The sequence below is a fragment of the Heptranchias perlo genome, chromosome 1 (assembly GCF_035084215.1).
Source record: "Heptranchias perlo isolate sHepPer1 chromosome 1, sHepPer1.hap1, whole genome shotgun sequence".
Taxonomy (NCBI): Eukaryota; Metazoa; Chordata; class Chondrichthyes; order Hexanchiformes; family Hexanchidae; genus Heptranchias; species Heptranchias perlo.
In genome coordinates, this window is record NC_090325.1 from 137,238,646 (window position 1) to 137,259,932 (window position 21,287).

Here is a 21,287-nt window from a genome sequence, read left to right on the forward strand (position 1 = left end):
TGGCCATATCCAACTTAAAATTGTGACCCCTGGTCCTCCCTAACCTATTTAATTGGAACAAACTGTCAACTCGAACACAGTCTATTCCCTTCATCATCTTATAAAGCTCGAGCAGATCACCCCTAAGTCTACGCTTCTCTGGAGTGTAGAGTCCTAGCTCTTTTAGCCTATCTTGATAACTAAGATGCTTTAAACTGGGAATTAATCTAGTGGCCCTCCTCTACACCCTTTTCAATGCCTCACTATCACCCACCATGTGAGGAGACCAAAATTGGACAGAGTGTTCCAACTGAGGCCTGACCTAGGTCTTGTACAAGGACAAAATAGTATGTGTAGTCTTATAGTGAATTGTCCTATAATGTCCTATAAATGCACCCCAACACACAATTCACTCTAGCTAATGCTTCAAGGCATTGTTCATGAACTTTTAGAGATTTATGCAGTAGAACTCCCAGATCTCTTTCTCTACCTGCTTTAATGCTGTTCCCTGAAGGGTGTAAGCATGTTGAGCATTTGTCCTGCCCACATGCATTACACTGCACTTTCCAAACTAAACATCATTTGCCAGTCACAGGGCCAGTCCCCCAACATATCAAGATCCACCAGAAGCAGTCGAGCAGTCCTAACACTCGCACTAATCTTTGTATCATCTGCAAATTTGCAGATCATGCCCCCAATACCTACATCTAGATCATTAGTAAAAATAGTAAAGAGCAACGGTCCCAACACCGATCCCTGCGGTTCACCATACCGGTCTCCAAATCCATCTATAACAACTTTCTATCTACGGCCTTCCAGTCAGTTCTCAATCCGGTCCAATATATTACCACCAATACAAGTGGCTTCGATCTTGTCGAGAAATCTCTTGTGCGGTACTTTATCAAAAGTTTCTTGGAAGCCTAACTGAACAATGTCTACTGGGCTTCCCTCATTCATCACCTTGGTGGCTTCTTCAAAAAATTATAATCAATTTGAAGCCATGTTGGGTGTCCCTAATATGTCCCTCTCTATCCAAGTAATCATATATTACATCCCTAATGATTCCCTCAAGCATCTTTCCTATTACTGATATCAAACTAAGTTATCCGGGTCCGTCTTGTCTCCTTTTTTAAAGATGGGGACTATATTAGCCTCCTTCCAGGCTATGTCCCAGAGTGCAATGAGCTATTAAAAATACAGGCATGGGGCTCGCACAGCACATGTCCCATCTTCCTGAGGACTCTCGGGTGGATGTCATCTGGCCCGGCTGCTCCATCTGTTTTCAGGTTCTTAATTCTACCTTAAACAATATGTTACATACGAACATACGAATTAAGAGCAGGAGGCCCCTCGAGCCTGCTCTGCCATTTGATAAGATCATGGCTGATCTGATTGCGACCTCAACCCTACTTTCCCGTCTACCTACTATAACCTTTGACTCCCTTGTTGGGGGACTGGCCCTGTGACTGGAAAATGATGTTTAATTTGGAAAGTGCATTATTATGCAGGAATCTATCTAACTCAGCCTTAAAAATATTCAATGACCCTGCCTCCACCGCTCTCTGGGGAAGGGAGTTCCACAGACTCACAACCCTCTGAGAGAAAAAATTTCTCCTCATCTCTGTCTTAAATGGGAGACCCCTTATTTTTAAACTGTGGCCCTTAGTTCTAGTCTCTTCCACAAGGGGAAACATCCTCTCAGCATCTACCCCTTCTAGTCCCCTCAGGATCTTATATGTTTCAATAAGATCACCTCTCATTCTTCTAAACTCCAATGTATACAGGCCCAACTTGACCAACCTTTCCTCATAAGATAACCCCTCATCCCAGGAATCAGTCCAGTGAACCTTCTCTGAACCACCTCTAAAGCAATTATGTCCTTTCTTAAATAAGGAGACCAAAACTGCACACAGTATTCTAGATGTGGCCTCACCAATGCCCTGTACAACTGTAGCAAAACATCTCTACTTTTATATTCCATTCCCCTTGCAATAAATGACAACATTCCATTTGCCTTCCTAATCACTTGCTGTACCTGCATACTAACTTTTTGTGTACTAGGACACCCAGATCCCTCTGTACCTCAGAGTTCTGCAATCTCTCTCCATTTAAATAATATACTGCTTTTCTATTCCTCTTGCCAAAGTGGACAACTTCACATTTTTCCACATTATACTCCATAAGTTCATCTATGTTAAAATTACTAGTTTTATTATTAACATCTTTAAATTGTAACAGTCGAGCATCATCTTCAAGAGTGAAGACCGATGCAAAGTACTCATTTAATATTTCCGCCATACCCGATGAGTCCTTCGTAATCTGTCCTCGAGATCCTTCAATGGCCCAATACAGGCTTTGACAATTCGCTGACTCTTCACATAACTGGAAAAGCTTTTCCCATAACTTCCACAATTGTCCACAATCCTCTTTTCCATTATTGTTTTAGATCTAATAGCAGCCTTCATTTTCTATAGCTGTTCTTTATACTTAATTCTGTTTAGTTGAGTATTAGATGCCTTTAGATTGTAGAAACATTTATGTTTACATTTTATTTGTCTTTGTACATGACCAGTCAGCCACCTTGGCTTTTTCTTATCACATCCCCTTTTTTTGATTTTGGATACACATAGGGGGAAAAAAAAAAATTGGATAGGGCCTATTATTGGGCAGGGGTAGCGCGATCCACTATTACCCTGCGCACAATGGCCCCTGAGCAGGCAGGACTTACCTTCAAGCAGCGTTCTGAATCAGCGTTGACACGAGGATTCAATGCAATTCACACTTTGCACCAGCTAGGGGAGTCCCAATCTCTTAAAGGCAGGCTGTCTCTTAAAAATCTCTTAAATGTAGCTGATACCTGTTATTTGCTAAAATAACAGTCTACTGTCTGCATGGAGTCTGAATGGAGATCAGACCTCGCACATGCAAAACACAGATGCAGCTCCCGTCCCTATGTTTACAAACTGTTGAGTTATGTTAAAACATTGAATAAAGGTTGCGCACTACTAAATCCCACATTCTCCAATCTGCGTGCCAGACCTCACCAATCTGCCGATCTGAGTTTGTACCAGCCTGCGAGAGAGCATGTACCAAGGTTCTCTGCTGATGCACTAGAGGCCTTGGTGCAAGAGGTGGACAGAAGGAGGGACATCCTATATCTGCAGAGGTGGGGGGGGGGGGGGGGGTCAAAAGTCCCTCATGACATATGCCCAAAAGGCAGTGGGAGGCAGCGGGGGACGAAATCAACGGCAGGCACACAGCATCATGAACGTGGATACAGTGCAGGAAGAAGTTCAATGCTTTGAGGTCAACTGTCAAGTGGCATCTCCTACCACCTGCACCACTAGCCGCATCCACTGCTCCATGCACTACACCCCCCATCACCCACATACCAACAAACTCTTTCAATCAGTACTCAACTCTTCCAATCAGATGCTTCCTCTCACCCTTACACGTTACCACTGTTGCAATCCACCCACCCACAACTCACACGCCACACACACTGGCAGCTATTCAACCATGACAGGCACATCACCCAGACACATGTCCCGCTTTCTTGCAGGAGATGGTGGCGCATATCAGGAGGCAGCAAGTGGCAGTGACATTTAGCCCCTCAAGCCTGTTCTCCCAATCAATGAGATCATGGTGTTCCTGTGACCTAACTCCATGTACCCGCCTTAACCCCATATCCCTTAATACCCTTGGTTCACGGAAAACTATCAATCTCAGATTTAGAATTCACATTTGAGCTAGCATCAACTGCCGTTTGCAGAAGAGCGTTCCAAACTTCTCCCACCCCTTACATGTAGAAGCATTTCCTAACTTCAATCCTGCACTTCTTGGCTCTAAATGTTAGGCTATGTCCCCTAGTCCCAGTATTCAAGTGTAGGAGACCTCCAAAAACAGTTACAAATGTCTCAGCAGCCAGAAGCAATAATCCAGCAACTAACCTGTAAATCGTGCATGGTCCCTTTAAATAGCATTGGTGGAGGCCCTCCAGGCACTCTAAGACACATTCAGATGGTTGGGGTTAAGACTCTGCATTGAGTTGAGCATTAAATCCCAAAATGGTGACTATCACTTTAAATCAGCGTTGCACACTGATTGTATCCATTTTCTCCTTACTTTACATGCTTCCGGCGTTCGGTATTTGCGTATGTGCTAACTCCTATACCAAGATGGCATCTGGCGCACATCACGCTGGAAACTTGCTTGCGCAGCCAAGATGCCATCTTGGATGTTGGAGATGCCATTTAGCGCCAAAACAAGGGGCGTTACACTGCCCAATTTAGCACCCATTGTGTCTTCCACATTCTTCTATGTTCCTAAAAGTGTAACTAACTGGAATAAATACGTGTTGATTACAACTGATACTTTAAATTCAAATGCTGTCTAGAAAACTAAAGCAGCTTAATGATTCGAATCTGGCCTGGTCTTACCAAGTATTTTTTTTCAATTTGCCTTTGAAGAAGCACATATGTGAAAGACACAAATATCCCGTTCAGATCACAAGAGGTTGCTAACATTACATCCCTGGATTATGCTTTCGTACAAGTACATATGGGGCAGCCTGAGTCAACTCCCATAAACGTAGGATCGACTGACACCACTGAACCCGAGACTTCATCTATGACTGACCTGAATTCATAACACTGCTGAATAACTGTAAGTTCTTTCTCTTCTAACTATATATACACACGCATATATACACACATGGATATATAGACACACGCACGTGCATGTATACATATACACACATATACATACATCTATACACACGGATACATACATATTAATACATATACACACATATAAATACATATACACATATACATATACACATACACATACACACACATATATACATCGGTCGGGGGGAACCAGAACAAGGGGGCATAACCTTAAAGTTAATTCTAAGCCATTTAGGAGCAAAATCAGGAAGCACCTTTTCAACTGATTTCAATGGAATGAAAATCTGCTATTTACGTGTTCTCTGGGTCTCTTAAATGCTTTTAATTTATTTTATAATGCTCCTTTCTATTGTCTCGTGCTAATATCAATTCAGCCATTTAACCACCTCCTGTTTTCCTTTCAAGCACTTTATCGATCATTCTACTTCTGCTCGTGTGTAAGTGCATAGCTTTTTTTCATCTTCCTTCAGTTTGTTATTAAATACTGTTCATCTCTAATTTTTTTTCACTTTCGGTGAAGGGTCTACGGGGGTAATTTCCAACTTCGCCACCTGGGCAGTAACCTAGCGGAGCAGATCACTTGCCTGTTGTAGAACCCACCACTGAAATCAAATGAATTAAACTCAGGCGGGTTCGACAACAAGAGGGCAATCTGCTCCCCCAGGTTACCACCCAGGTGGCAAAGTTGAAAATTAGCCACTATACCTGAAAGGTTAACGTTCCTGTTCTCTCCGCAGATGCTGGTTGATCTTCTGAGGGTTTTCACAATTTCCTGTTTTTATTTCAAATAAGTTAGTGCTTCAAATTATTTTTAGCAGTTCTTATTTGCCAGCTGGCAGCAGAGAGAGTGTGTGTGTGTGTGTGTGTGTGTGTGTGTGTGTGTGTGTGTGTGTGTGTGTGCGCGCGCGCGCACACAGACAACATCGGGCCAGAAGATCCAATTCCCAGTAGTTTAGTTTAGTGCAGTGTATGTGATGTTGCAGTGGATTTCTATTGCTTTTAAAAATACAGTAATTAATTTATACACTGCTGACTTTTGCAAACAAATTTTAGGTAAATCCACTTATGACAAGTCCTACTTGGCGATTTGTTTTCCATTCAAACTTTCTTTCCTCTTCTCCCTAAGGTCCTGACTCACGCTCGTGCAAGTGCCAAGAATGCCAGCTACCCCCTGGTAACTTGCTTGAACATATGAACAGTGATGGACAGGAAAAGACCCTCAGGTCCATCCAGCCTGTCGCACACAAAAGTGATGTCTTGTGCATCACAATATATGGTCTCCACACCCCACCTGAAAGCCGTGTGAGTGACCATTCTTCACGTGTAAGCATAGGCAGTGAGTGCAAGCAAGCTATTTGATTATGGAGGGCATCACAGGCAAACTCTTACCCAAAATCCACACACATTTCCCACCCCCGCCTAGCTCAGGAGTGCTGAGGCCAATTGCACTGCCCTTTTAGTTACCCTGGCTGCCATCAGTCAACTCAGCAAAGACTGAGGAGTAAATGTAGGACCTTGCTGGGATGTACAGCTCAATGCACTTTCAACCGAGTCACTAGGCAAGCATTCATCATCTGTCTTAAAGGTCAACTGATTTTTCATTATCCTGCCATATGATGTGAATTTATTGTGACAGTTCAATCAGCCTGCATGTAAATAAATGGAAGTTTTGTTAATCCAAGATATTACCAAACAAGCTGAATCATCATAAAAATGCATGCTTAACTTTCACAGCAATAGCTCAAACAAATCTAATAGAATTTAGAATAAATGCGGTGCTTCTATTTTCCAGATAATTTTATTACATCCATTATCTCTTACCCTGTCAGGATTAATGTCAAGAATATCGCACAGTTTGGCCGCAAAGTGCTTTGATCTTTCAAAGCTTCCTTTTCCTATACTATAGGATCCATCCATCAACAACAAAACGTCAATAGCTGATGAGCACTGAATTACTAAAAAAGGAAATAAAACATAGTTGCGTGTTTAGAATGAACAGTTTTCGAGTGTATAGATAATTATGATAATAGTACAAAAAAGCCAGACATATTCATGCTTTCAAATATCAGTATAAGTTCAAACAAAACACTCACTAGCAAAATGTTTAAAGGTGGCAATGGAGTTCTTGCAGAGGATAGAACTGCTGGAAAAGCCACACATAAGAATATAAGAAATAGGAGTAAGAGTAGGCCAATTGGCCCCTTGAGCCTGCTCCGCCATTCAATCAGATCATGGCTGATCATCGACCACAACTCCACTTTCTTGCCCGATCCCCATATCCCTTGATTCCCCTAGAGTCCAGAAATCTATCTATCTCAGCCTTGAATATACTCAACGACTCAGCATCCACAGCCCTCTGGGGTAGATAATTCCAAAGATTCACAACCGTCTCAGTGAAGAAATTCCTCCTCATCTCAGTCTTAAATGGCCGAACCCTTATCCTGCAACTATGCCCCCTAACTCTTCACAATGATGTCACATACTAGTGACGGGATGACATTTTTGGGATGTAATGACGTACATTGATGTAAGTTGTGACATCAAGCTGCAGGAAAAGATTTGACAAGAACTTCTCAACAAGATGGCACCCCTCAGACTGAGCAGAAATTTCTCTAAAAACATGACTCAGTTCAGCTCCATAGGGATTTTCGTTTGATTGCCTCAAATGTACAGTGGATTAAATGTTGATATTCTATCACTGTGACCTTGGGAAATGACACACAAGTGTCAGGCACATGGAAGTGCAACATGACTCCAGCTGATAGGGGTTTTACTGCTGCTGTATTTGCATTGTTGGTTTGCTGTCAACAGCAATTCTGCTGTCACTCACACATTGGCAATATAAACAAGGTAACGCTGCTATATCAAAAGGTGATCGGCACCTCCAGCCATGCTTCTCCTCACTACCTTGCTGAGCAGGTAAAGTTTTTCCCTGTACAGGCCAGAAAAGTGGTCTGAACAGACCTTCCCCAGCCATTGAGTTGGGTACCAGTGTCAGATGAGCAGATGCTATTTCCAGTTGTTTTGCAGTGGAACCAGCTGCTGCATAAAAAACGGCACAATATAAACAAAGTGGTTCCCGCAGCCCTGGAACCAGGGCCCAACTTTGAAAAATGAAAATGAATAATAATTGAACGATTCAATTTCATTTCACATATCTGAAGTCCAAAAGCTCCATATCTGCTTTGGTCTTACACTTCCCTACTCCAGGAGTCAGAAACACTAGATGTTGGGGAGGTTGGAGCACGAGGTTGCACCGTTAAGTAGAAAGGGTGCGCATTGAAGGGCCTGTGAGTCTTTGCATACGCTCTTTTTCATATGTTCAGTAACTATATATTGTACAGTTCAAAACAATGGGCTTGACCATGGCCACATCTGGAACATGCTTCAAACCCAAACCAAACCAGCGAGATGAAAATATCCTCTCTCTTCTGACATTATGGGAGTAGGATTTCTACGCGGGTTCTCCCGATCTCCAGCCATAACTTCGTCAGAAGATCGATGAAAACCCTAGGGAAATGGCGTAAAGGGCCATTTACACCATTTCTCCGGAGTTTCCGCCGCACTTGCGGCAGATGATTGGGAGATCCACTGCGGAGATTCCAAGCATACGGTGAAATAGATCAGAGCACTTTCAACTCAGTTCTTAGTGAATATTGGCGAAATTTGGCAGTTTCATTTCGAGATAAGGATAGCTTATATAGAAAAAAATGTTTAATCACATTTCCGTAGTAAGGGGTATCTTTCTGAGATTGGGTTTAAGGTTTAGTACAAAGTAGAAAGAGTCTTAAGATGGTCAATGCTCCACCTGACCTCAGAATGCTTGATGCTGATACTGGGTAGTTTCTGTCTTTGTATTACACTTTTCTCATGAGTCACACTGATGTTCATTAATGGTCAGCTGCAGAAACGACATTTCTCTCTAGTTAGAATGAACTATAAGCTGGCATGCTTTGCTGTTTATAGCACTGAATTTGGTGAATAGATTATTTTTACGTGCATTTTTCAGATAACTTACAGATTTGACTTCAGGACAACATTAATTGAAGATTGTATAATTGTTTGATAAACCCAACTTACACTTTCCTGAAGACAAAATCTTCACTATTGTTTCTTTGTCAGCCATGAGCTGCTGCAAGCCACATCCTTGAGAGACTGTTCAAAGAAATAAATGGAATGGTTTTCTTTAAAACAGATGTACTCAAACTCACGTATATGTAATTCCAAATTTCCACTTGTATGCAAGTTTACATTGTGGCCCAATTCCTTTATCAACCTTAATCCAAATTTGAGTTGGTATGCAAATTTAAATTGTATACTCCAACTGAACACATTAGCAAGGCTTGCAATGTCGCTAGCACACAACATTTTTAATCCACATCCAGGAGCACATTACTTCAGAAATGATGTTCCTCTGGCTGACTGCAGTGCTCCTATTACAAACACTGTGAAGGATCCACTAAAATGCTTGAAAACAATTAATATTGTGGTATTAAAAACGTAAAAACTTTTCACTGACACATAGAGCAGCACACAGACTAGGTGAACAAAACCTTGAACACTAGATGCTATCGGACTCAACTACAGCATTAATGCAGCCACCAATGATAATAATCAATCTAAAAGAATGATTGAAATGGTACGTCCCATGCTCAATCACTGCTGTGTAGAAAAATTGCTAACTTGTCCCAATTTTGCTACATTATCAGTAATAACACATTTATCTTTGAAAAAGAACATTGGAGCTGTGATAAACAGAGTCAAATGTTCCACTCTTCACAATTTACCGACTTTTGACTCTAAAGGAGGCTAGGAGTGATTGGGATGGAAGTTCGCCCAGTTTTGGGCGCGAAAGCAGCAGTATGGCCGCATTGCTCACCCGAACCGAGAGGCCCGAGGCCGGTCTGAAGATAGAACACTGGCCTCATCTAAATAGTGTGGGTGCATGTCACACTTTCACAGGCAGCTCGCCCTTTTGCAGCAAACTAATTTCAGGCCATCAGCCTCAGTTAAGTGCTGGGGAGGGACAGGACAGTGGAAGGGTAGGTGATTGTAGCTGTCAGGAGTGCTCTGGATCTGGGAGGAGCACTCTTGCTCTTCCTGGCCCCAGAGAAAGGCTTCAAAAACATTTTTTAAAAAGCTTTCCTTTGGTTGGCGACCGCTGAAGAATCCTGAGCAAGGCAGGCCCATACCTACCCTGCGCATCGTGCCTTAATTCCTGTGAGGGAACCTAAAACAGGTGTTAGACCCCTCGTTTACATAAGTAAAGGACCCACTGTCTGTTTTAGGTGGCCGCTAGGGATGCCTGAAAAATGGCCTGACCCAAATTCAGGTCGGATGTTTTTTAAACGTCCTTGAAGCGCAGAATGTAGGCCGCTGAAATTAGGATGCATTGCGCCCATTTTACGGGCATAAAACACTCAATGGGCCCGATATTAGATGGGCGGCGGGTTTGCAGCGGGGGGGGGATTGGGCGCGTGGGTAACGCGCCCAGTGAAATCGGGGTGCTCTACAGGCAATCGCAGGCTAATTGAAGCCACTTATGCTGTGCTCAAGGGTTTCGCGCTGGAAAGCTGCGCAGCGGGCGGACTGCGCATGCACAGCATAGGCTGTCAGCTGGAGAAGCCCTATTTAAAGGGGCAGTCCTCCACTGACTGATGCTGCAGAAAATAGGAAAAATTACAGCATGGAACAGCCCAGGGGAAAGGCTGCTCCCAGGTTTAATGATGCTTCACTCCAGGTATTATTGGATGGGGTGAGGAGGAGGGGGAGGACAGAGATCTTCCCCCCGGCGAGCGGGAGGAAGTGACCTGCATCTGCCATCAAGAAGGCCTGGCTCGAGGTGGCAGAGGAGGTCACCAGCACCACCAACATATCACGCATCTGCATACAGTGCAGGAGGCGCTTCAATGACCTAAGTAGGTCAGCCGAAGTGAGTACACTTACTCATTCCCCTGCCACATCACCGCCCCCACCCCACATCTCCTTCTGCCCTGCCAACACTACTCAATCACATCACTCCTCACACCCACTCAAAGTTCATCCTCATCTTACCTGCACTTACTCACCTCGCCAGTACTCATCCCACCACTACCATTCAACCCAATCCTCACACAATCTCATGGCTCTATCTCACCGTCTCATGCATCTCTTTCACGGTCAGCCTCACCCAACCTGCCACTGCCTGTGCTGCAGCCACAGGGCATGCATCACATATGTGCAGTAGGAAGTGTAAGGCAAACGTGTCGTGAGCATGAAGGGGATGCACAAGGGTGTTTGAGGGTTTGTCATGGTTTTTACTTATATTTAATTTCTCATCAACTCACATTACATATTATATTGTCACCACTACTGCCACATCTTTGCAAATCTTGTCTGGTTTGTGCAATAATGCCCTTTCCTGAGGATCACTATGAAGACCCACAACTGATGCCACCCATTGTGTCACTGCAGAGTGGGTGTAGGTGTATTTGCAGGCTCTTTTGTGCAGACGACTGAGAGACGTCGGTGATGTCCCCGGTGGCACCCTGGAAGGATGCGGAGGAGAAGTTGTTGAGGGCAGTGGTGACTTTGACAGCGACAGGTAAGAAGATGGTGCTCGGGCCAACCGGGAGCAGCTCGGCATGAAGGAGGCTGCAGATGTCCACGACTACCTGTCGAGTGACTCTGAGCATCCGTGTGCACTGCTGCTCAGAGAGGTCCAGGAAGCTGAGCCTCGGTCTGTAGACACTGTGGTGAGGGTAGTGCCTTCTGCGACGCATCTCTCTCTGCAGTTGCCCTCCCTCCTGCTGTGCAGGTGGATGTGTCACAGCACTGTGTTGTGGGGCTCCACGTGTCAGAGGTGGACGGCGTGGCCGGCGAGGCTGGTGATGCTGTTCGTCCTCCAAGAAGGTCATGACTGCAGCTACGGCGGCCCCCATCCGGAAGATGTACATTTGAGGGGGTCCGCAAGGTAGGTACATGTGTCTGGACACCGGGGTAAGTATGCAAGTTGATGAATTTTATTGTTAGGAGGAGTGTGGTGGAGGCCAAACTTTGTCCCAAGTGACAGAGTGGCCTCCTGCAATGAGTGAGGGTCTCCCCCCAAACCTGTCAAATGGACCTTTGCAGCTGCCACAGGCTGATAGCTGCAACACGTCCATTTCAACTAGGAGTGTTTCCCCCAGTACGGTAAACAGTCCCAGTTGTTTGGAAAATCCCACCCCTCCTAAAATATCACGTTAATCAGGTCTCTAAACGACCTGAAGTACCTAAATAATTACTTCAAGTGGCACCCCGCCGGCTTTAATTGCCAGCGGGAGTCCCACATGCGGGGGCTGCGCGCGCATGTCAGCGCGTCACTGGGGAACCCGGAAGTGGGCGGGTTGGAGCCGGGCTCCGGACCCGCCCCGGGAATCCCCAATTTTCGCAGCCCCCCCGCCACGAACACACCCGCTCACGGGTGCGAAAATCAAGCCCAATGAGTTCCAATCTCTACCTCATTTGCGATCCAGTGTCCCCAGTGGTTCCCAAGATGCACTCCCTGCAAGCGTGATCGTCAGATGGCAGAATTACCTGCATTATAACTTACTGTTATGAAGTGACATGTTTATTTAACATACCCAAGTTTCCCAAACTGCACCAGAGTCAGGCTGTAGCTCTAGCTAGTAATTGTAAAATATTATAATGCAGCTGAAGAAAATTTTAAGTTCTGACAAAGGATCTTCACTCAAAATGTTAACCTGTCTTCTCTTTTCAGAAGCTGACTAAGCTGCCGTGTATTTCTAAAATTATCTACTTTTATTTCAGCATTTGCAGTTTTTTTTTACCTGAACCAAGTTTCAGTCTTTGAGGCTCTGTTCTTAGTGGCAAAAAATAAGTAGTGCAGAATTCCAGTTTAAAAGAGAAACATGTTTTCAGCCCACTGAACATGTTCATTCCACAAATTCTCCACAATCCACTCGATCATAGACTTTACTCAGTTCACTCAACTCCCTGAGGAAAGATTTTGAAAAGTTTCTCCCTCCCCTTAAAGGTAATCAAGCAAAACACCAGAATACCTATCTAACCACACATCATATATTATTCACCGGTTGACTTAATTGACATGACATTTCCATCATGTTAAATTTGATCATCTTTATCTATACTTACGCTTATGATCCTGAATTCTATTTCTAATCAGATGTTCATCCAGCTATTTTTTAAAGATGTTAATCAACAGAGCATTAACTGTTTCAGTTAGCAGTTATTCCACTACTCTGTGGGAAGAAAATCCTTATCATTTCTAAGTTTACTTCAGCTTTGTTAATTTTATACTCATGTCTTTAAGTTGTGTGCTCCAGGTCAAAGTTAAATAACCTAGCTTGCATCTATGTTATCAATTTCTCTCAGTGTTTTAAAAACCTGGATTGTGTCTCCTTTCAATCTTTTCATCGATGAGGACGAGTTAAATGTTGTCTCTCTCTGTAACTCAGAGCCTAAAACCCCAAATCATCCTCGTCGCTCTTCTCTGGACTCTGAAATTTCTAAATATTCTTTTGTGTCCTAAACCACACACAATATTCCAAATGTTGCTTCATCAATAATCTATACAAGATGCTCCATTAATCAAATGGTCTCTACACTCATATCTTCTGCTAGTCCTTTCTTAAAAAGGAGCAGGCTCCTGACCTCATATCATTGGAATTCTGTATTACTGCGTTCTTTCTGAAAATGCACATATGGGGTATATTTTCTGATCAGTGGAGTTCACATGTAAATGCTTCACGTGCTCTTACTACGTTCCTCTATGCACTACTTTTAGTCCAGTTGTAATTCGTTTTTGAATTAGTTTAATGTCAGCCTGAAAATACACAAAAGGTAATGTATTATGGGTGTGACAAACATTCATACATGAATTTTGCCGATTGAAAGTATACTCTACTATGTCAACTATACCCCCATTCCTGGTATTTTATCTCTGTTTCACACTTGATCCCAGTTTCCACATAACTTACTTTAATATAATTTAAAGTCTTCTATAGTAGAAAATTACTTTGAGCCTGGGGATTGGGTGTTAGAGCACTGACTTTTTATCTCCAGGATCTAGCTTCTCAAATAACTAGGTTAATAGTCTCCTTGTTGATGATGCCAAGTGAAATGAACCTGGGAAACTTGGAACAGTCAGACTGCTGCAATAGGAAGAGTTCTTCGGAAATAAGTTGTGCTGTCAGGATAATGTGGGAAATCTCTGTGTTGTATCTCACTCCTGTAATTGTGGGGGGAGTACTTGATGCAATCACTCAGTATAAACTAGCAAATGATTTCTTTCAGTAGCAGTGCAATCCTTTACCTCAGAGCACACAGACTGGGCTCGATTTTCCCGGGAAATTGTGGGTGCGTTGGGGGCGGGGGGGTCACCGAAAATTGGGGATATCCCGTTCAGGTTCGGAGTCCGGCTCCAACCCGCAGACTTCCGGGTTCCCCACTGACATGTCTGGGTGCGCACGCGCCTCCCGAATCCGGAAGTCCCACCAGCAATTAAAGCCAGCGGGATGATCATTTACAGTTGTTGAGCTAGTTTACTTGCTAGTGAACTATTTAATTACTTAGTGAACTACTTAATTTTCTCCACATTTTGGTAGGGGTGTGATTTTGAAGCATCCTCAGCATGTTTCCTGTGCTGTGGGAAACATTCCACGTTGCAACAGACGTGTTTCAGCCAGCAGCCAGTGGGAGATTCAAATGCTTATTTGACAGATGGAGAGAAAAGGTCACTTATTGCATCAGGACACCCTGTTCTGTCAGACAAAGTTTTGGCTGCAAGATCTTTGTGTTTTCACTGAAAATTCTTACTTTCCACTCAAAATTCTTCTGTTCAAACATATTTAACTTCTTTCCGGACCCCCTCAAACTCACTCCGTCAGGATCGGCGGCGACATGGCTGCATTCACCACTACATCTGAGGACGGGCAACATCACCAGCCTCGCCAGGCACGTGTCCATCTCCGCCATGTGGAGCTCCACAACACAGTGCGACGCCACAGGCACCTGCACAAGAGCACAGAGGGCACCAACAGAGAGAGCGACGTCGCAGGAGGCACTACCCTCGCCACAGGGTCTACAGACCGAGGTTCAGCTTCCTGGATCTCTCTGAGGAGCAGTGCATACGGAGGCTCAGAGTCAGTTGCCAGGTAGTCGCAGACATCTGCAGCCTCCTTCATGCCAAGCTGCTCCTGGCAGGGCCGAGCAGCATCTCCTTACCTGTCACTGTCAAAGTCACCACTGCCTTCAATTTCTTTGCCTCCGGATCATTCCAGGGTGCCACCGGGGACATCGCCGGGATCTCTCAGTCATCTGCACACAAGTGCATAAGGCAGGTCACCGATGGCTTGTTTCACAGGGCTTCGCAATACGTCAACTTCCCCATGGACGACCTCAGCCAGACGGAGAGGGCAGTGGGATTCCACTCTGTGGCTGGCTTCCCGTGGGTGCAGGGTGCATTCGATTGCACCCATATAGCAACATGAACACATCCACACGAGCCAGGACTGTTCATCAACAGGAAGGGCTATCACTCAGCTTGTTTGTGACCACCACAAGAGATGCCTTCACGTGTGCGCAGATTCCCTGGCAGCTGCCACGGTTCCTTTATCCTCCAGGAATCCAACATTCCGCCCCTCTTCCATGCACCGAACACCCTTAAGGGCTGGCTCCCCGGGGACAAGGGATACCCCCTGCACACATGGCTCATGACACCTCTGAGGAACCCCATCACCAAGCAACAGCGTCGATATAACAACAGCCACATCGCCACCAGGTCTACAATTGAGCATGCTATAGGGCCGCTCAAGATGTGATTTAGGTGCCTGATCGTTCTGAGGGTGTGCTTCAATACGCACCAGACAGAGTGGGACGCATTATAGTCATGTGTTGCACCCTGCACAACATGGCACAACAGAGATGGGTGCCGCCTGGGGAGGCCCAATCCATATCTGCCACCCACATTGAGGAGGAGGAGGAGGAGAAGGAGCAACCCACGGGCAGAGCAGCAGCTCACCTGGCTGCTCGAGGTCAGTGAGTCATTGATATGTGAACGGTTCTCCTAACTTCAGTCAGTGTGAAGAGTCCAGTCCTCACTCCACCTGGATAGAGCAGCACCCATGCCAGCCACCCCCCCCCCCCAATCCCTCCCTCCTGCACAAAACATTCCTGCAACTACACATACACCAACGGGTGAGAGCACTTTGAGTGGCATCCCCACTTTCATGGCCCCTTTCACCATCATCCCTCCCCTGGGCCAGGCCCACATCACTCCTACCACTCTGCTGGACAACAGTTTGGAGGACATGTGTGAAGCCTTGTAAGGCCAGTGCTAGTGTATCTGCCTGCCTGATTATGGCGGCAAAATATTGTTCACTGTGAGTCTGAACAGCCATTGTCAGGGCCTGAATGGACTCATTTGTGAGCCGTGCTTGAAGCTGAATGGAGGCTAGCCTTCCCTCCATCGCAGACATTCCCGCACTTACCCACGACAGTATCTCAGAGAGTTGCTCACGTTCCTGTGACACTATCTCAGAGATTCCCTCCCGTACCTGTGCCACCATTCCACTCGTGCAGGAGTTGGACTCCTCCATCCTCTGCGCGATTGTGGAGAGTGCACGTGGCACCTGTTCCAGTATCTCGCAAATGTGCTCCTGCCTCTTGATCATTCTCTTTTTAAAGGATGGTCCCCAGGTTTCAGTATCTGCGTCCAACTGAGCAGACTCTCCACAGCTGCCCCTGCCACCAGTGTCTGCTCGTGCTTACTTGTGTGATAACTCACCAGGTGCCAACCCAACTAACTGAGGACTAGGACCCACCGAGGTGTGAGTATCTGCGCTGGTGGATGGCTCACTAAGATGTGACGGTGCACCCTCAGAAGCCGGCAGGTCCTCTGAGGAATTGCCCTCTGCCATCACAATGGTCGCTGAAGACCCTGTAAGAGAACAGAAGGCAATATTAAGCATGATCACAGATGTGTCACGTTGCGATGAGCATACTGAGGTGCTGAAGATGGCAAGGCATGTTAACATCAATTCATATTGTGTGTGCTGAATGTTAAAGTTCTGTCACCAGAACGTTTGTCGGGTGCCAGTCTCGGCGTCCCCGACGGTCAGGCACTCGAGGGTTCGGCTGAGCTCCAGCGCCTCCTGCTCTGCGTCTGTGAGGACGACGGTCTGTTGCAGCCCCCCTCCAGTCCTCACCCTCTCCCGTGCATTCTGGGCTCTCTTATAAGGAGAGAAAGTACAGATGCGTGAGTGAGTGATGGTGACGTGGCCAACCAATGAATGAATTGGTTTGGGTGCGGCTGACCGTGAAAGAGATGCATCAGAGGGTGAGTATGAGACAGAGCCATAACATTGTGTGAGGAATGGGTTGAATGATAATGATGGGGTGAGTAATGGGGGGTGAGGAAGTGCTGAGGAAGTGCAGATAAGTTGAGGATGAGGTTTGAGTGAGTGTGAGGAATAATGTGATAGAGTAGTGTTGGCAGTGCAGAATGAGTTGTGGGGTGTGGGGGCGGTGATGTGGAAGACGGGATGTAGGAGAATCAGTAAGTGTACTCACTTTGGCTGACCTAGTTAGGTCATTGAAGAGCTTCCTGCACTGGATCCAGGTGTGGGAGATGTTGCTGCTACTGGTGACCTCCTCTGCCACCTCGAGCCAGGCCTTCTTGATGGCAGAGGCAGGCCACTTCCTCCCGTCGGCCGGGTAGAATATGTCCCTCCTCCTCACACCATTCAGTAGCACCTGGAGTGAGGCATCATTGAATCTAGGAGCAGCCTTTCCCCTGTGCTGCTCCACTGTGGTGTGTGGGTGTTTGCTCCAGGAGCAGCCATTGGAGGACTGCCCCTTTAAATAGAGCTCCTCCAGCTGACAGCCTGTGATGCCAGTCCGCAGTCCGCTGCAGCGCAGCTTTCGGACGGCAAACCCGGAAGCCACGTTAAGTGGCTCCAATTGACTCGCAATGAAACAGACATTTTTTATTGGGCGGAGTACCCACGCGCCCAATCGCCCCCCCCCCCCCCCGCTGGTATCCCGCCTCCACTCTAATATTGGGGCCACTGTTGTGAGAAGGAATATATATGTAGCATGAGAGAACCTGCGCTTTCTTTTGTTGTGAGATTTTAATGACATGGCAGGGTAGACTTTGGAGGCCTTACCAAAGCAAGCTCATTGTCTGCGATTGTTTTGATGCTCGCTTGTGATGTGTGTGGTATCTTGCCACAGGCAGAGACTTGGAAAATCTACCCTTGTATCTACTCTTTCAAAAGCATGTACTATCCAATTTTTAATTTCTGGTAAAGGAGGTTTATTGAAAAAATCCTACCCAAAATCATGAGGAAAAGCACAAAATAAAAACTTCTGCTTATGGACCTCATCCCGAGATTCACCTAAAGGCAAGGAACAAAAACAAAATATTAATCAATGGTGAAGCGACCTAAATTAACGTTTTCCAGAATAAAACAGCTATTCAGTCCTAAATGATAATATGTGATGCCCCTCATGATTGAACTGTCAGCTTGCACTTGCTTTCTGGGTTCACATATTAAAAAGCTGGCCACTTGGGCAGGGTACCAGAGGGGAGCTAGCACCTGTGGAACATGCTCCAGTATGATTCAATGTATCCAAGAAAAGAGAAGAGAACATTGGAAACAAGAGTTTTAAACTTTTGGGATCTGAAAATCCCATATCCTGCCTTAAATGCCGGGATGACCCTGTTGGTGACCTCTGATGCTGACCCTGTCAAAAGGTATGTGGTATTGGAAACGGTCACCCTATTTATATAATCTGGGCACCCGCCAGCAGGAGAAGAGTACAAAATATGGCGAGGGTGCCCGCTGTGGGGGAGAAGGCCTAGGGCCCCCTCTGAAAAGATCTCGAATGTGACCCACTGGCCTTCTTTATCGGGGGGACTGAAAAACCTAGAAACACTTTTAAAATCTTCTGGGGTCCAGGCCTAGACCTCTTGGTGGACCCTATTTCCACCAGATGGCAGGCTGGTGCACCGCCTCACACTTGGCTAACTGACCCACTGCTGTTTGTCCAGGCTAAGATGAGGAAACCCCTGACCTGGGAGTTTCCTACCCTGGTCGTGTCTCCTCTAATGTGGAGGACTATGTTTGGGGCGGACAGAGGTTCTGCTGAGAGAACAGACATTTTGGAGTGAAATGCAGAGAAGGGCATTGATTTGTTGTTTTGCTGGCAGAGTCCAAGGTGACGGTGTAGGGTGGGGTTAGCGGGACAGGAAGAAGGTTAACTTGGTTAGCCCCCAGTGGGTGCAGTGATGGGAAGGTCGGAGAGATAGGATGAGGGGGCAGTTGAGTTTCTGCTTGTAAGGAGGCAGGCATGGGTAACTTGGTGGGCCCTTTAGAGAATGCCAAGAGAAGCGCAAAGAGAAGCTGTGGGCTTATTCAAGGAGATTCAAGCCTGCAACAGCAGGAGGAGAGTAGGAAGGCAGAAGAGTAATGATGGTTGGGATAGGGATTGGGAGGCAAAGTACCCAAGAGGGGAGAAATGAAAGGTGGCATGACTGGGTGACAGGAAGGGGAGCAGACCAGAGTGAAGGGCCCAAGAGAAAAAAAGGAGAAAGAAGTAATGGGCTTGGGTCCGGAGCGGCAGCCAAAATATGTATGCATACAGTGATGTTAACAGAAGAATACTCTCCCATCCCCGAAACAGTTGTCATAGCTGCAATATTTCATGTCACTGATACCTGATGATGTTCACACTGAATGATTAATGAAAGTGACCATTGTTGATTATTGGGGACTATCAGTTAATTAATATTACACACAATAAATGATTTACAGTGTGAATTTCTTACCTAAACTTGTAGTGTTCTCTCAAGTACTTTACTTTGGTACAAAGAATGTGAATTCTTGAGAACTTTACTACATGTTTAACTAAATACTTTACAAATTATTTATTCTTCCTTTAAAAATGCATCTAATTTTTATATGGAAAAGCTTTAAATAAAGTCAAATTGTTGCTTTCTGTAAACAGCAGCACGTAGACATGCCCAGGACAATTTACAAGCACATTAATTGTCCTGGAACAGTTCAATCCCGCACTTATTCCTGTAAAGTTCAGCTCTAAATATCTCGAGTGTGGGGAGATTTGAGCTATCTGAATTTCACTTGTTCTGAATTGGACGTAATTTGAACGCTGGTTGCTACAGCCTGTGCCTTTATCGTTGAAATCGGATGACGAGTAAGGGATGGAAATTATACATGCAATACAAGAAGATTAGTGCCTGCTTGAACAGTTTGAATAATCGGCGTTTCCCCAACGGCGCATCTTCTGATCATGAGACGAGCACAGCGCAACGCGAAGTTCTGACAAAGTGCAAATCTTTCCTTCTCCAGACTGGGTTCCCGGGAACATTTCGAACAACAGGAAAAATACTTTGATCTATCCTCAAAAAATTGTCAGAATGACTGCACGTCGTTATTGAATTACTTCTAAACATGACCTCTTGAGGGGCAGGGGGGACAAGTTCCATGATTTTAAAAAACACACAAAACGTGCAGACTGAAACATAAATACTGCAAAAACAACAAGTCTGGAGACTTCCGAGGGAAAAACGAGCCTCGCTGGACATTTAAATGAAATGCATATCTTCCCTTCACCTTCAGGAATCTTTTCGAGCTTTTCCAAACAAGGAATTGGATGGAGCAAGTTGGAGAAAGAGACTGTCAAAGTGACATTATTCTGCAATCTTGATATGCGTGTGAAGAGTGTTAGATTTTAGGGACTTGTACGCGTGTTCTAAAATAAAACATTGCACAGACATTCGTTTCAGTTGTCTCAACGTCTTTCACTAACAAATGAAGAGTAAAGCAACTTGTTTCTTAAATTATGCAGCCCTTCAAGAAGATATAACAGCACTGAATGAATCATTATGCATGTTCTGGGTGAACGATGCACTGTTTAGCTCTAAGGATCTAATAATTGTACCTGAAAGAGTTAAGACTCACCTCCCCAGTTCGAGCAGACGGGGCGTGGGTACAGGTCCAACACTTGGGTTCAGTAGAATGAGCCAAGATTCAGGAGCTGCCACACTCAGATTCACTCCTCCGGTCAGGCTCTTGGAGAGGTTCCCACGTGCCAGTGCAACCAGATTTTAAAAAAGAGAGGGAGCAGCCCCACGCCCGGACTATCACGGATTCATCTCTCTGCTCAGATTCCTGCTGTCAAATTTCTGCATTTAAAACATCGTCCCCCACACACACCTGCATAAACTATAACCTCCAACCACGCCCAGAGATCACACACACTGCTCATTTTGCTCAGCTCATTGAGATGAAGGGAAACATTTCCAAGTAAAAATTACTGGAGATTGGAAAACAATATGCGTGTCAAGTACCATCGAAAAAGCCATAACAGATAGTATCCATAGCCATATATCATATCTATCTATATTTATATAATGGAGGTGTGTATATGTTTTTGTCTATCATTCTTCAGACTTCACATTTTGTTACATAGTCAAAATAATCTTTAAAAAATACAGAAAAGAGCTGGAACATTTTCCAATCCTCACATTCCTGAAAAACTATTGAATTCTAATCTACCTGAGACTTTTTGCTAAATTACACTTAAACTTTGTGA

General features: G+C 45.2%; 1 protein-coding gene across 1 annotated transcript in view; it reads right to left on the reverse strand.

Annotated features, from left to right (window-relative positions):
• The window catches only part of LOC137320362 (von Willebrand factor A domain-containing protein 2-like), a 77,699-nt gene that overhangs the window by 22,966 nt on the left and 33,446 nt on the right, over nucleotides 1–21,287 (reverse strand). The window contains exons 3-5 of the mRNA XM_067982098.1: nucleotides 18,004–18,067; nucleotides 8,751–8,825; nucleotides 6,492–6,625 (exon numbers count right to left, since the gene is read on the reverse strand). Coding sequence (XP_067838199.1) covers nucleotides 6,492–6,625; nucleotides 8,751–8,825; nucleotides 18,004–18,067 — 273 coding nt within the window. The remainder of the gene's footprint in view (nucleotides 1–6,491; nucleotides 6,626–8,750; nucleotides 8,826–18,003; nucleotides 18,068–21,287) is intronic.